A 14,810-nucleotide genomic window follows, 5' to 3' on the forward strand; every position below is an offset into this window, starting at 1 on the left:
AATGTTTGCTAAATTGACAAACTCACTTGAATGCACTAAATATAATGTAGTGCAAGGCCATTAGAAAATGTCAACATAGTAGATCAGAAAACAAAAATTTCAAAAAGTAGTCAGTTCCATAACCCTAAGTATCTTCATTGTCCATTTAAACTAAGTTTGTCAGGTCCACATTAAATGTTCTGTGAAGATTTTAATATTAAAATAATAAATTTCAAGGAGAAATAATTATTCCAACCCATACTTTCTAAAAGGAAAGAAAATGAGCATCTATTTCTCTTCCCAATGCTCTAAGGATGGACATTAAACAAATTCTTATTTGATAATTAATAACCTTTTTGCTCCTCTCCCAAGCTCATTCCATTGACTATTTATTTTTATAAGCTTATTAAACCTTTTGTGGAAAAGAAGAGAGCATACATATACATATATACATTTGTAATTCCATAGAAATGAAAAGGTACCTGATTTTATTTTGTTAGATAATCTTTCAACTGAAAAAAGATACAAAGTAAGCACTTTTTAAGCTTTAAATCTTATGCTAAAATTCTAAAAATTACAAGAAATCAACATGAAGCTATAATTCTTTTACTGTACCTGTATATGCAAATTGAACAAGGTCCCAGAGGGCATTGGGGTCTATGCCTTCCATCTTAATCTCCTCTTGCTTGGCTTCACAAACATCACTTGTAAACATGGCAGCAAAATAGTCGGAGACTGAGCTCAGAACAAGCCTGAAAGAGTCATAGAATCTAATTTAGGTTATGAATATAAAGCAGCAAAATGCTTAGTGTCAAGAATGCAGTACAGGGCACCTGGGTGGCTGCATTGGTTAAGTGTCTAATTCTTGGTTTCAGCTCAGGTTGTCATCTCAGATCCTGAAATGCATCCCTGTGTCAGGCTCCACTCAGTGTGGAGTCTGCTTAAGACTTTCTCTGCCTCTCCTTATGCCCCTACCCCGTTCTCTCTCTCTAAAATAAATAAATAAAATAATTTTTAAAAAGAATGCAGCACAGAGGTACTCTACCTATCATCTATGTATCTCTTATACCTATCATGTACTTATCAATCTTATTGATACTTATTGGCTTATAAATTATACTTTTCAAAACTGAGGAAATTCTGTTCCACCTTTGGTCACAGAGCATTTTCCTATATTTTTTCCCCATCATTTTAAATACATATTTTTTTTTCTCTCATATTTAGTTCCTTCATCCTTTTGGATAGGGATCCAATTTTATTTCTATTTATATATTCTTATGATGCTATTTACTAAAGACTCTGCTTAGCTCCCACTGAATTAATGGTGCCATCTATATTGAGAATTTGAGTCCTGAATGCATAGTTATCTGTCTCTGAGATTTCTATTGTTTTTGCTTTCTTGCCTATTCTTGAGACAGTATATTTTTTAGTATAATATTTTTAATACTGAATCTGAATATGTCTTTATAGCCTAATGAGGCAAATCTTCCATCTTTAATTTTTATTTAACTATTAGTGAAGTTGTATTCTTAATGTAAAGTTTAAAGTAAGTTGGTTAAGTTCTTCAAATAAGTCAAATAAAAGCTGAATTAAAAATGCACTGAGTTTCTAATTTTATTTTTGGTGATCATTGATATATTTATAATATAAAATGTACAACACAAAAGTACAAAATATCTCTCTATATGTTCAGGATATCCTGTCTGCTTTCTAATCAAATTTTAAAGCTTTCTCAAAAGTTTTCTCAAAAGTTTTCTCTAAACGTTTTCTTGTATATTCTTGGTTGATTTCTTCATATTTTATTTACAGTTTTGTTGGTATTAATGTGTAGTAACTTTTATAAAAATTTTTATTGGTTTTTGTTTATTTAAATTTCATTAGTTGAAACTGTCATAAATCCATCTTTTATCTGGCACATATACTGAATTATCTTACTAGTTCTTTGTGGACTCCCCTATTTTTGTTCTAGGTAGATGATTATATCACCTGCGAATCAACTCATTTGACTTTTTCTTGTTTATTTTCTGTAACTCTTTTGCTTTTCTTAAAATCTCTTCCAAGATCTCCAGTGTTCTGGTGGTATGTTGAACAGTCACTGCGCTGGTGGAGAAATTTTTTGTTTATCTCTATCTTTTTTTAAAATTTTTATTTATTTATGATAGTCACACAGAGAGAGAGAGGCAGAGACACAGGCAGAGGGAGAAGCAGGCTCCATGCACCGGGAGCCCGACGTGGGATTCGATCCCGGGTCTCCAGGATCGCGCCCTGGGCCAAAGGTAGGCGCCAAACCGATGCGCCACCCAGGGATCCCAGTTTATCTCTATCTTAAAAGAATATCCTTTTAGTAACATACTTGGTGAATGTATTGGTATGTAACCTTTGCCAGGTCAGAAAGACCACTTTAATTTCTAGCTTTGCTAACCACTGTTATACTATAGGGTGTTAAATTTCATAAAAGGCCTTTTATCTCAATCAAAATTTTGTTTAGGATTTTCTACTTATAGTCAGAAGGGAGATGAACCGTTAATTTTCTCTTATTGTATTTTTTACCTGACTATTGAATTAATATTATACAGCCTCATAAAATGAGGTGACAGCCTTAACTCTTTTTAATTTTGTATAATGATTTATAGAAGAAACCAATTATTATTTTTTTCCTTAAGATGCTCCAGAACTTACCTGAAAAAAAATATCTTGGTTTGACTAGTTTGAGAAAAAGTGACATGGTCTCATTTTAATTATTTAATAAACTACAAGGCTGATTTTTGTGCTTTATTTCATCATCAACTTTTGTGCTTCATATTTTTAAAAATTTACTCATTTTATCTGGGTTCTAAAATTTATTGAAGTATATATTAATGTATGTAAAATTATGTGTGGCTTTAATTCTACACATATATATATATTCTCTGTTTTTTTTTTAAGATTTTATTTATTTATTCATGAGAGACACACAGAGAGAGGCAGAGATACAGACAGAGGGAGATAGGCTCCCTGTGAGGAGCCTGATGAGAGACTCAATCCCCGGATCCCGGGATCACAACCTGAACGAAAGGCAGATGCTCAACCACTCAGGATAAACCACTCAGGACACTCAGGCGCCCCCTCTATTCTTTTGAGTGAATCTTTTCATTGTCTTAAAAAAAATATTTCATTCATTAACATTTTAACTACATCTTTTTCTTTTTACATACATATTAATGCATTTTTTAAGTGGTTCTTCTTGAGTAGGGATCAGAATTTGTTTTTCTGTAAAGAGGCAGATATTATGTATCTTAGGTATTAAAAGTCACATATATAGTTTCTATCATATATTCCTTTAAAAAATCAATTGAGGGATCCCTGGGTGGCGCAGCGGTTTAGCGCCTGCCTTTGGCCCAGGGCGCGATCCTGGAGACCCAGGATCGAATCCCACATCAGGCTCCCGGTACATGGAGCCTGCTTCTCCCTCTGCCTATGTCTCTGCCTCTCTCTCACATTCTGTGTGACTATCATAAATAAATAAATAAAAAATAAAAAAAAATAAAAAAAATAAAAAATCAATTGATTAAAATGCAAAAATGAATTTTAGCTCATAATCCATACAAAACAAGCCACAAACCAGATTTGGCCTCTGCACAGAAGTATGCTACTCTGTCTAGAGATTAAATATTGATTTTTGACTAATAACAGTATCATCAAAGAAAATTATACTACTTCATGAATATTATAAGGGCTTTACAACAGCATAATTCTATTCACTCAATGTCGGCCAATCAAGAATTTTTTAAAAGAAAAAAATACTTCTGAAAGTAAAAGTTTATTTTATATTTATCCCCTTCATATTTCGGGTCTCTATTCATTTCTGAAGAAGTAGACTTCTATCTGGTATTAATATCCTTCAACTGGAATAAAGTTCTTTGGTTTTTCTTGCACTACAAGTCTGATGACACTAAATTGTCCCAGTTTTCATTTATCTAAAAGATCTTTATTTAGATGCATTGAAAATATCTTTAAAAAATTATTTTCACTTGATATAGAATTCAAGCCTTTGGGACTAGAAAAATAATATTCTATTATGAGTTAGGCTCCAATGTTTCTAATAGAAAATATAGAAACATTCATTCTTTACTGTAAATCAACTCAGGAAAACAGGAAATGTTTTCAAATCAATCAAAATGAGTTGATTAGCAGGTGATGATATAATCATCTACCTAGGAAAAAAAAAAAAAAAAGCAGAGTCCGAAGAACTAATAAGATAATTCAGTAAAGAACTTTCATTCTTATAATTGTTTTCTTGATTTACCATGTCTTTTATATCTAATTGTTTTTACTCTTTTCCCCTCTTTTTCTTAAGATGCTGCAGTTTGACAATGATATACCTCAATGTAGTTACTTGGTATTTATTCTGATTATGGTTTTCTGAGCTTCGTAGAGTAGTGGATAGACCTTTTTAAATCAAATTTAGAAAGTCACTTGAAAATAATTCCTGTTTTTTTCCACACAATTCACTCTCTTTTTCTAGGACTCTAATTACATATATGTTTCAGGAATTGACAGTGCCTCACAAGTTGTTGGGTCTTAGTTCATTTTCTTTCAATCTTTCTCTACTCTGTGTTTTACTGTAGATGATTCGTAGTGACTTGAATTTTTCCAAATCTCTTTTATATTCCCATTGCTTTATTCATTACATTATCTTTTCCTATAGGTATTTTAAATTATTTTTCATAGTTGCTTTAATGCTCTTTACTGATAATTTTTTTGATGTTATTTATTTGAGAGAAAGCAAGAGAGAGTACAAGTGGGGGTAGAGGCAGGAGAGGGAGAAGCAGACTCCCAACTGAGCAAGAAGCCTGATATGGGACTCAATCCCAAGACCCTGGGTTCATGGCCTAGGCCAAATGTAGATGCTTAGCAGACTGAGCCACCCAGGTGGCACTTTACTGATAATTTAAAAATCTGGATGATCTCTAGGTTGATATCCACTAACTGATTTTACTTTCTCAACGGATTATATTCTTCTGCTTTTCCCCCTCTATTGTAAATTTCAATTGTATATTAGACATTGTGAAAAAAACAAAGTTGAGGCTAAGAAGGGAGTGTCATACTCATTTTTAGTTATTTAAAATTTTTTTTCTTGTTTTGTCACAAGTTTCTGATACCTTTAAAGAAAAGGTAAAAACGTTTCATTTTCTGATGATTTATTGTCATTTTAAGGGGAGTGTAGATTTTTCATGTACTTTAAAATCCTAAGTGGGGTGGTGCCCTGGTGGCTCAGTCATTTGGGCATTAGACTCTTGATTTGGGCTCAGGTCATGACCTTGAGTCATGGGATTAAGCCCCATATCATGCTCTGTGCTCAGCTCTGAGTCTATGTTTTTCTCTCCCTTCTCCTGCTCCCTCTTTTTCTAAAATTAATAAAATCTTTAAAATCCTAAGTGGAAATATAAATTTCCAATTGTAAAAATTTGACAGTATATTCTCAGTCCAAAGAAATAGAGAATTGTAAAAAATGCGTTATGGTTAAGAGGTATGTTTTTCATAGTTGTTTAAATTAGAAAGTTTGAAACTTCTTTCTGTTTAAAATAGATTAGAGGAAATTAGTACATTCTTGAAGATCATCAGAGAAATGTTACTCATAGATGGAAAATGGAGTTACAAATATGGAAATGGAAACCAAGATAAATCCTATGATACTGGATTGAAATCAGACATACTGGGATGCCTGGGTGGCTCAGGGTTGGGCACCTGCCTTCAACTCAGGTCGTGATTCCAGGATCCGGGATCAAGTCCCACATCGGGCTCCCTGCAAGAAGCCTGCTTCTTCCTCTGCCTATGTCTCTGCCTCTCTCTCTGAGTCTGTGTCTCTTATGAATAAATAAATCTTTAAGAAAAAAGAATTCAGATATATCAGTGTAAATTTACAGTCCTTAATAAGAAATAGAAATACTGTGTATACATGTGTGTGCAGCTATATGTACATTAAGGAATCCAACCATAGGGTGAAGTAGGCAAAGCATAAAGTAAGCCTGGAACATCTTCTGTTCCAGAAAGTGAGAAAATACTTAAAAAGTGATGGACAATACATCAATAGAACCAAATGTGATGCTTATATCTGTAAGCTAAGCAACAGCAAATTTTAGATGCACTTCTTGTCTTTCTTTAAAAAAAATTATTTATTTATTTGTTTGCTTGTTTATTTATTTGAATAAAAGAGGGCTTGCAGAGTGAGTGGCAGAGGGAGAAGGAGTCCCAAGCAGACTCCATACTGAGTGCAGAGCCCAATGTGGGGCAGTCGTGACCCTGAGATCAAACCAAGAGTTCAATGCTTAACTAACTGTTCCACCCAGGTGCCACAGATGCCCTTTTCTTTCTAAGAATGTTGTAAGGGAAAGGAAAGGAAGAAAGGTCAATGACATTGTTATCTACAAGTTTTCATAGTTTTCAAATCAAGAGATACTCTTTTTCAATTATTTATTTTGTAATTTTATCTACTTTATACTTGATTTTATGAAAGTGAAGGGCGTGGTAAAAGCTAACCTTAACAAAGAGAGACATTCCTTCTCTCAACTGAAAAAAAAAATCCTTCGATGTACACCTTATTCATTTAAAGATTATTTTATGGGATCCATGATTAATATTAATGCCTAGGGTAGAAACATGTTCAAAATATTCCAAGTTATCAATTTGTTATACATTTAATTTAGCCCTTAGTAACTAAACAGGTTATTTCTTTATATTCTCAAAATCTGACAAAATAATGAAGACACAGATATTTTCAAATATTACATACCAATTAGATAGATCAATGTCAAATCAGTTTTATCAGAAGAACTAAATATAACATTATATGCTATAAAAATAAGCTGTCATAAGCCAGAGAGATACATATCATTCCTAGAGCAGAAGAAGTATATTGATATAAAGTTAACCAGTTTAATCTTATACATAGAAAGGCCTTACTTGTAACAGGGTCACATCTATATAGAGTAAAATATGTGACCTGTAGAATTCAATCTTAATTACATGAAATCTTCTCAATCAGCTATAACATACAAAATATATTCTTTCATTCAATAACAAAAGTACAAACAAGTTTATATTGCATTTAGATTAAGTCATACATGAGATGGGAATTAGGTTTTGGAGGAAGGATTTGACACATAACAGAAAGTAAGATCTCTATAGGTACATATATAACTTCTATTAATGCCATGGAAGCAAGAACAGAAAATATATAAATATATGAATGGATGCAGCCATTCTGGAAAATCTCTCATTGAGGTCATCACAATTTATTTCCTTCCAAATCTATTAAATTTTTCTAGCCCTACTCCAATTTATTGGCAGTGTTTGACATTGTTGACCTCCTCCTCTTCTTTAAAACCCCTTTTTAGCTAAGGCAGTACAGACTTTCTTATCTCAGCTTACGTATGATTCATTGACTTCTCTCTATACCCTTACTTCTTGACCCTCTCACTGCCCTAGTTTTTTTTTTCTTTTTTTCAGACCTCTAAATTTTTGCCTTAACACTCACTGTTTCAGAATCATACTTGAGCATGGCCTTAATTATTGCCATTATGATGGTTTTAAATCTTTCCATGTATTTCGAATGTCTACAGAAACTGCTCACCAGGGAGCCCAGTAATATTTCAGGGTGCTCTAAACTAAATTCAGAGTATTCTCTGTGAGATCCTTTTTTTCATTTTTACTTCCCTGTTATTAATTGGTGTAACGCCAATATATTGAATTTTCAGTGTAGATATTATCAAGTCATTATTTATGTCTCCTCCTCTTTTATTGCCTATTTCAAATATGACACAAAATCAATCTTTCCTTTTGTATTGGACTTTGTGGTTACTCTGGCCAGATCCCCTTTATGAGGCACAACTCTGCCCTCAGTGCCAGTGATAATATCACCTAACTTGTGTCCCAGCTATCCCTTCCCTAGATCACATTTGGTGAATAGGAGGTGCCTCCCTGAGAGTTTATGTGCCTTGTTCCTCTTACCTCCACAACTTCCCCTACTCTCATCCTGTGGGTGAGCCCAATGGCAATGAATAATAAAAAAGCAGAGTGTAAAACTGCTGTCTTTTTCCTCAAAGTATGACTAACTCTGCAGCAAAGTCATGTTCCAGAGCTTCTTGGGAGTTAAAGATGAAGCAAGCTCCAGCTGAGACTACATTTTTGATTTGCTCCTTCCTCTGCCCTATCCTTTTCCCTTTCTTTTGAGGACGCTCTTTAAATAAACCATGCACACATGAATTCCAGTCTCTAGCTCTACTTTCAGGAAAACTTAACTTATGACACAGTTCTCCAAAATATTTCTCAGTTCATCTCTTTCTCTATATAGTACTCACTTCATGCCTGGATTAACTCTAACATCTTCCTAGACCATTAACTAGTTTTTTTCTGTGCCCATTTTCTGTACATTTTCTTTAGTATATGTGCTGCCAAAGCGAGCACTCTGTACATTTTCTAAAGTGATTCCAGTTTTCAGAGTTATCTTTGTGAATTATGATAAGCAGTGTATTGTACTTGTTAATACATTATTTCTACAGAGTTGCTTGAGTTTGAATTGTATTTCTACTACCTCTTATTAACTTGGGTGAATGTCTTAATTTCCTCCATTTCTCCATTTTCAACTCTGTAAGAAAATGGGGGGGGGGATTAAGGATTTCCTTCCGGTTTAGGACAAAATGGATTAGTATATTCAAAGTGCTTACAACAGGGCCTGACACATACATCAAAATGAATGTCAACTAGCATTAGGACTATTATTATTATTATTATTATTGACTGAATTGTGCTACTCCCCTCTTTAAGAATCTACATGAGCTTCTAACTATGCACATCATTTCAAATTCAAATTTCTCTAGTGGTTTTCAAAATCTGTCATAACCATTTTTTCCTACTTTTACAGCTTAATTTCCCAGTATTTCCAGTACAAATGACTCCACTTTAGGCCAGTATCTCATAATTTTCACAAATTCTTTACTTCTTTATTTTTCCATATTATTCTCACTATCTAAAATACCACACTTGTTCTTTTCCACTAGGCTGACCCCAAACACAATTTCTCTGAAAAACTGCTCATTTCCATATTTGATTATATCTTGCATTTGGAATCAAAGCTGCTTATTTCCATTGCAGTTATAATGTAATATATGATAACTATTATAATTTCTTTAATTGTCGTATGGGTTATTATTTCCTCCTCAAGATTATTGCAAACTTCATGTGGAAAACTATCATGTTTTATAATCCCTTTGCATCACCAAAAAGGAATAGACCAAGGCATATATGTTTGATATACATTTGTTTTATGCAAGGAAAGATGGTTCATGTACTGCTAAAAATCCGTAGTAGGCATAAGGACATTAAAATGATATCTAAATGATGGGAGAAAAAATGAAATGAAAGTTTTTTAGCTTCTTTTATCTCCCCATCTTCCAGTTTTATTGAGATATTGTTGATATATAACATGTATTTAAGGTGTAAAAATATGATGGTTTGATACACATATATATTGCAAATGATTGCCACAATATATACAAATTATTTTATCCTGTTGATGAATTGATTAATCATTCCATAATGACTACCTTTGTTTCTTGCCAACATTATGCTCTAAAGTCTATCTTGTCTGATAAAACTATAGCTATACTTGCTCTCTTTTTGTTTCTGTTTGCTTGGGATACTTTTTACCATGTCTTCATTTTTGAGACTATGTATGCTCTTAAAGCTGAAGTGAATCTTTTATAGGCAGCATATAGTTGGGTCTTATTTTTTAATCCATTCTATCGCACTATACCTTTTGATTGAACAATTTAATCGAATTATATTTAGAATAATTATTGATAGGTGAGGATTTACAATGCTATCTGATTGTTTTCTGGCTGTTGTGCAGTCTTTTGTTTCTTTCCTTAAAAAAAATATATATATATATATTTATTTATTCGAGAGAGAAAGCTAGACACAGAGGCAGAGAAACCAGATGAGCAGAGGGGAGGGGTAGAGCAAGGAAAAAGCAGACTCCTCATTCAGCAGGGACCCTGATATGGGACTTGATCCTAGGACCCTGGGGTCATGACCTGAGCTGAAGGCAGATGTTTAACCAACTGAGCCACCCAGGCACCCCCTTGTTTCTTTCTTCCTCTTTAGCTATTGCTATCTTTCTTTGTGAATTAATAATTTTCTATAATGTTATGCTTTCCCTTTTTTCTTTTGCATATGTAGTTTAGGTTTTTGTGCTTTGGTTACCATGAAGCTTACATAAAACAGCCTATAAATATAACAGTCTATTCTAAACTAATAACAGCTTAATTTCAATGACATACAAAAACAACATTTTTCTCCCTGCATATTTTGTTTTGATGTCACAATTTACCTTGTTTTATACTGTACATCCATTAACTAATGATTATAGAAATAATTATTTTTTAAGTTTTGTCTTTATTTTGTCTTCTAATCTCTAAATTAAATGATATTACACTTTTAAATTGTTCTGAATTTGACTGTATACTTAGCTTTACTAGTATGTTTTATACTTTCAAGGTTTCAAGTCACTAATTAGAGTCCATTCATTTCAGCTTGAAGAACTCCTTGTAGCATTTCATCTAAGGCAGGTCGACTGGTGATGTATTTTTTTAGCTCATTATCCCGTGGCCTTGCATTATTGTCTGTGCATTCAAGGAAGTAGGTGGCTCTTCCAATCTTTACAGAATGTCTTTGACAGCTATTTACAAATGGCTTTGCCAGTCCACCCATTCAGAGATTCTGGATGGATCGTCTGGTGGTATCCACATACAGGCTTCGTGCTAAAATCCTTGGGTGATGAGGTCAGCAGGTGGGTGGGCCCTGGTACTTTGTATACAAAGGACTAGCCTAATGCCTCAGTCTCTAGGGGTAGGCCTGGATCTTGGGATCACTGGGGTGGGCCTGGCACAGAGTCTGAATGACTGGCTTGGACCTGGACCTGCATAGGCAGACATGGGTACTGGGTCTACAGGATCCAATCAGGGACCAGGGACCACTGGGTTGGTATCTGGGTCCATAAGGCCTGATTTGATCTTAGGATAGTTCAGGAGCCTGGTTTTGTGGGAGCCAAACTGAAAGCTAGGGATATTGTGTCTGGCTAGATGCTAGAGCAAGCATGGAGCTTGCGGCCTCCAGAGTCAACCTGTAACCTGGGACCATGGGAGCTAACCAGAAGGTTCTCTCTGCTGGGGCAGGTCTGGTGTTGGGACAAGTAGAGAGTCTGGATCTGTGGGAGAATCTAGGTCCTCAGGGGCCAGCATGACACTGAGGTGAGCCAGGCAGGGGTCATGGATACATGGGAACTGGCTTGGTGCTTTGATGGGCAAAAGCCTGAATCTCTGGTAGCTAGCTGGGCTGGGCCCAGCCAGGAGTCTAAGTTCACAAGAACCTGCCGGTAGCCTAGGTTCTAGGCAAGTGATTCGGAGCCAGAGTCATTAGGAGCTTGAACCATGGGAGGAGGCTGACACTGAGATGTGCTGGAAGCCTGAGTCCATGGGAGCCTGCTGGGAGCCTGGTACCATGGCACTGCCTGGGGTTGTGGGTATTACTTGGGGCAACTGAAACCAGCAGGCAGTAGAAACATTTTTTTTTTTTATCTTGAAGTTGGTTCAAAGCTTTATTAACTACCAAGCTGATTGAGAGATTCAGGTGGGTGTTGTACTTAATAAAATAGAAGAAACGAGTTATTCTTCTGTCATTACAGAAAATCTATGTAAATAAACTTCCCATCAGTACAGAGACAATACTACTTGCCTACTTCTGAGTATTAATTTAAGTTACTTATGAAAGTAATTTCTTTTTACTACATTTAATATTTTTTAAATGTTTCTAAATACATTTCAATTGCCACTTTTAGCTTCAATTATTTTTATGATACTAGTGCTTAGTAAAAAAAAACAGTAAAATCATATATGTAATATATAACAAATATAATATTGAAAAAATAAAATATAAACTCTTGATAAATATATTATTGAAATAACTAAATCTGTCATCAAGCATAGACAAAATTGAAAACAGAATCTGATGTTAAATGAAATTTCCAGGGTTTTGGTCTATAGAGCATGATACTTTCTGTCTTCATCAGATATCATTTTATTTTTTGTTTAAGTCTTTATTCGATCATGAATTACTGCATGCTCATTCTAAAGAGTTCAAAGAATATATGTTTGGACATTAAAAAAAAAAGCTAACCCCTCCTTTATCTTGTCTACTCCCACTCCTCAGGAAAAGGCTTTATTGACAGTATGTTGTATATCCTTCCACACTGTTACTATGCACAAAAAATTATAAATTATATTATTTCCAACTCAGAGGTTGTTAGCTATTTAATATTTTCTCATTTATTTCCATCTAATGCACTTACTCCTAATAATGGCTTTCATAGGCTAAATGATATTTCATTATATACCTGTACATTGTAACAAAGTAGCCCCTGAATATACTTTAATTCTAGGATTGATAATTTGGCTGTCCAGTTATTAATATTGATCTTGTCAGTCTAATTTTTAGCAGCTAACATCCGGGATTACAGGCAGACTACCTAGAAAGAAACTCTCTATATTTAGTACTCAAGGATTTATATTCAGTTTTTTGTTTCACGTGTCACTAATCAATTGTTCTGGGCCATTTATGAAAAGTTTATATTTATTTTAGAATTTCTCTGAAAACTTACAGCACAGATGAATTCAGAATTTTGATTATTTCCCATGCCAAAAAATCTATTAGTGTATCATATTAAGTATTATTAGTTTTTTAAAGCTAACTTACTTAAAAATATGCTTAGCAATAACCTATTGTATCTATATAAACATGGAATTTCATAAATACATCGATAGTTGTGACTTATATCAGGCCAAAAACATATATACAATATAACCAGAACAAAAACAAAGGGTTTTGTGGAGAGGCCTTTCACAATCATAATTTATCACCTTAAGTAGGGAGTGCCTTGAAAGTTTTGAATGATGAGATAATAATGTGGAATTAAATATACATGACTTTATAAATGGATATTTAGTGAATACTTATAAGATTAGCTTTCAATGTCTTTCCTGAAGGAGCAGTAGATCTTAATGTAAGCTATTTCTTTTTTCATTTTTTGAAATTATTGTAATAGTCCCGTGTTCAAGTGCTAATGATCATAACATCATATATATTTTGCCAAAGGCAATACTCATCTGTGCTACTCAAAATATAACAAAATAACTTCAAAATCCATTCCTTTGTTACTAGTGCTAAAATGACTGTTTAAAGCAAAGAGCTAATCTTGCATTAATTATGATTTTATTGTGTAAAAGTGTACAGAAGGAGGTGCAATGTATCTGCAATCATTAAAAACAGCACTTGCCTTTTTCCAGGGCTCCATATTTTCCCACATATTTGTTAATGTATGTTTAGCTTATAATAATAACTCTATAAATTATTTATAAAATGGGTAATACTAAAGTTTTAAGTCATGGTATAAGGAAAATATAAATCCTTATTTGCATGAATTTAGCAGATAGCCTTAGGCTAAAAGTTTTCTTGTCACATTTAAGGAAAATATAGATAGTTGACAATAATTACTTGCTATAATATCTGCTAACTACATAAAATATTTAAATGTTCAGAGTAACATGTATAAAAATAGTAATTACTCATGTTTTACAATAATTGAAACCAAGAAGCTATTTTATTTCTTAGTTATCTAGATTATTATAAAATAACTTGCATAAATAAATTACTTAGAAAATAATGTTAACAATCTAGATAAAAAAGAGTAACAAAGAAAGCAATGTAGAATATAATTAACATGGGAGAATTGCTCAGAGTATTGGTTAAAAATGCTTCAAATGAGAAATATTAAATTACTACAAACAAAAGGCAAAATAAAACTATATAAATTACGCAAAACACTGCTCTTTTAAAAAAATTAATGAACATCTGATGTGCTAATGTACTTTTGAGTTGGGTCCCTCTCTATATATACATATATATGCTATTAACCAATTTATAAGCTAATGAAGTAAATTTAGTTACACTCTCAAATTAAGGGTATTTCTTAGAATAGAATTTTTATCTAGATGTTATTTAGATGATATTCAGCATAATTTGCATATTTGCTACACATATTACAACATTGAATATCTCAAAAATAATGACTATTTGTTAATGGCTTTCTTGCTAATACTAATGCAATGTTATAGAAATATTTGAAAATGTGTATGAATAGTATATTATTAGAATTGTTGCCTCAGTTAGCTGATAATATTGAACTCTACATGACCTACATTAGTTATTCAATGTTAAATGTTCCCTCCTATGCATTTCTAGTATATCAAATTCACTTTCACATTTTAATATCACTATCATAGTAGAAATATAGCTTCATTCTTCAGGAATGTTTTTATTAGTCAGCACTTAGATGTATATATATTATATAAATAATAAAATTTATGTTAAACATAGGAAAGAAATGTATATTAAAATATTTTTATATGTTGATAACTTACCCTTTCTACCAATTCATTAGCATAATAGTATTAAACAACATATATCAAGGTAGTTTAAGGCTATTTGCCTATATATTCAACTATTTAAAAATAAAATAATAAGCATCAAAATTAAATTAAAATTCTTTTCTGAATTACAATTTCAAAATTAAAAAAATAGGGACACCTGAGTGGCTCAGGGGTTGAACATCTGCTTTTGCCTCAGGTCGTGTGGAGCTGAGGGCCACTGGAATGGAGGGGCCCTGGAATGGAGTCCCGCATCAGGCTCTCAGTGGGGAGCCTGTTTCTCCCTCTGCCTATGTCTCTGCCTCTCTTTCT

The 14,810-nt window shown here is 33.3% G+C and overlaps 1 protein-coding gene across 2 annotated transcripts in view; it reads right to left on the reverse strand.

Annotated features, from left to right (window-relative positions):
* Positions 1-14,810, reverse strand: part of KLHL1 (kelch like family member 1) — a 363,304-nt gene that overhangs the window by 221,540 nt on the left and 126,954 nt on the right. For both annotated transcript variants that reach the window (XM_055336047.1, XM_055336046.1), the window contains one exon: positions 595-731. In XM_055336047.1, the coding sequence (XP_055192022.1) occupies positions 595-731 (137 nt within the window). The remainder of the gene's footprint in view (positions 1-594; positions 732-14,810) is intronic.

This window comes from Nyctereutes procyonoides, unplaced genomic scaffold, assembly GCF_905146905.1.
Source record: "Nyctereutes procyonoides isolate TBG_1078 unplaced genomic scaffold, NYPRO_anot_genome, whole genome shotgun sequence".
NCBI classification, from domain to species: Eukaryota; Metazoa; Chordata; class Mammalia; order Carnivora; family Canidae; genus Nyctereutes; species Nyctereutes procyonoides.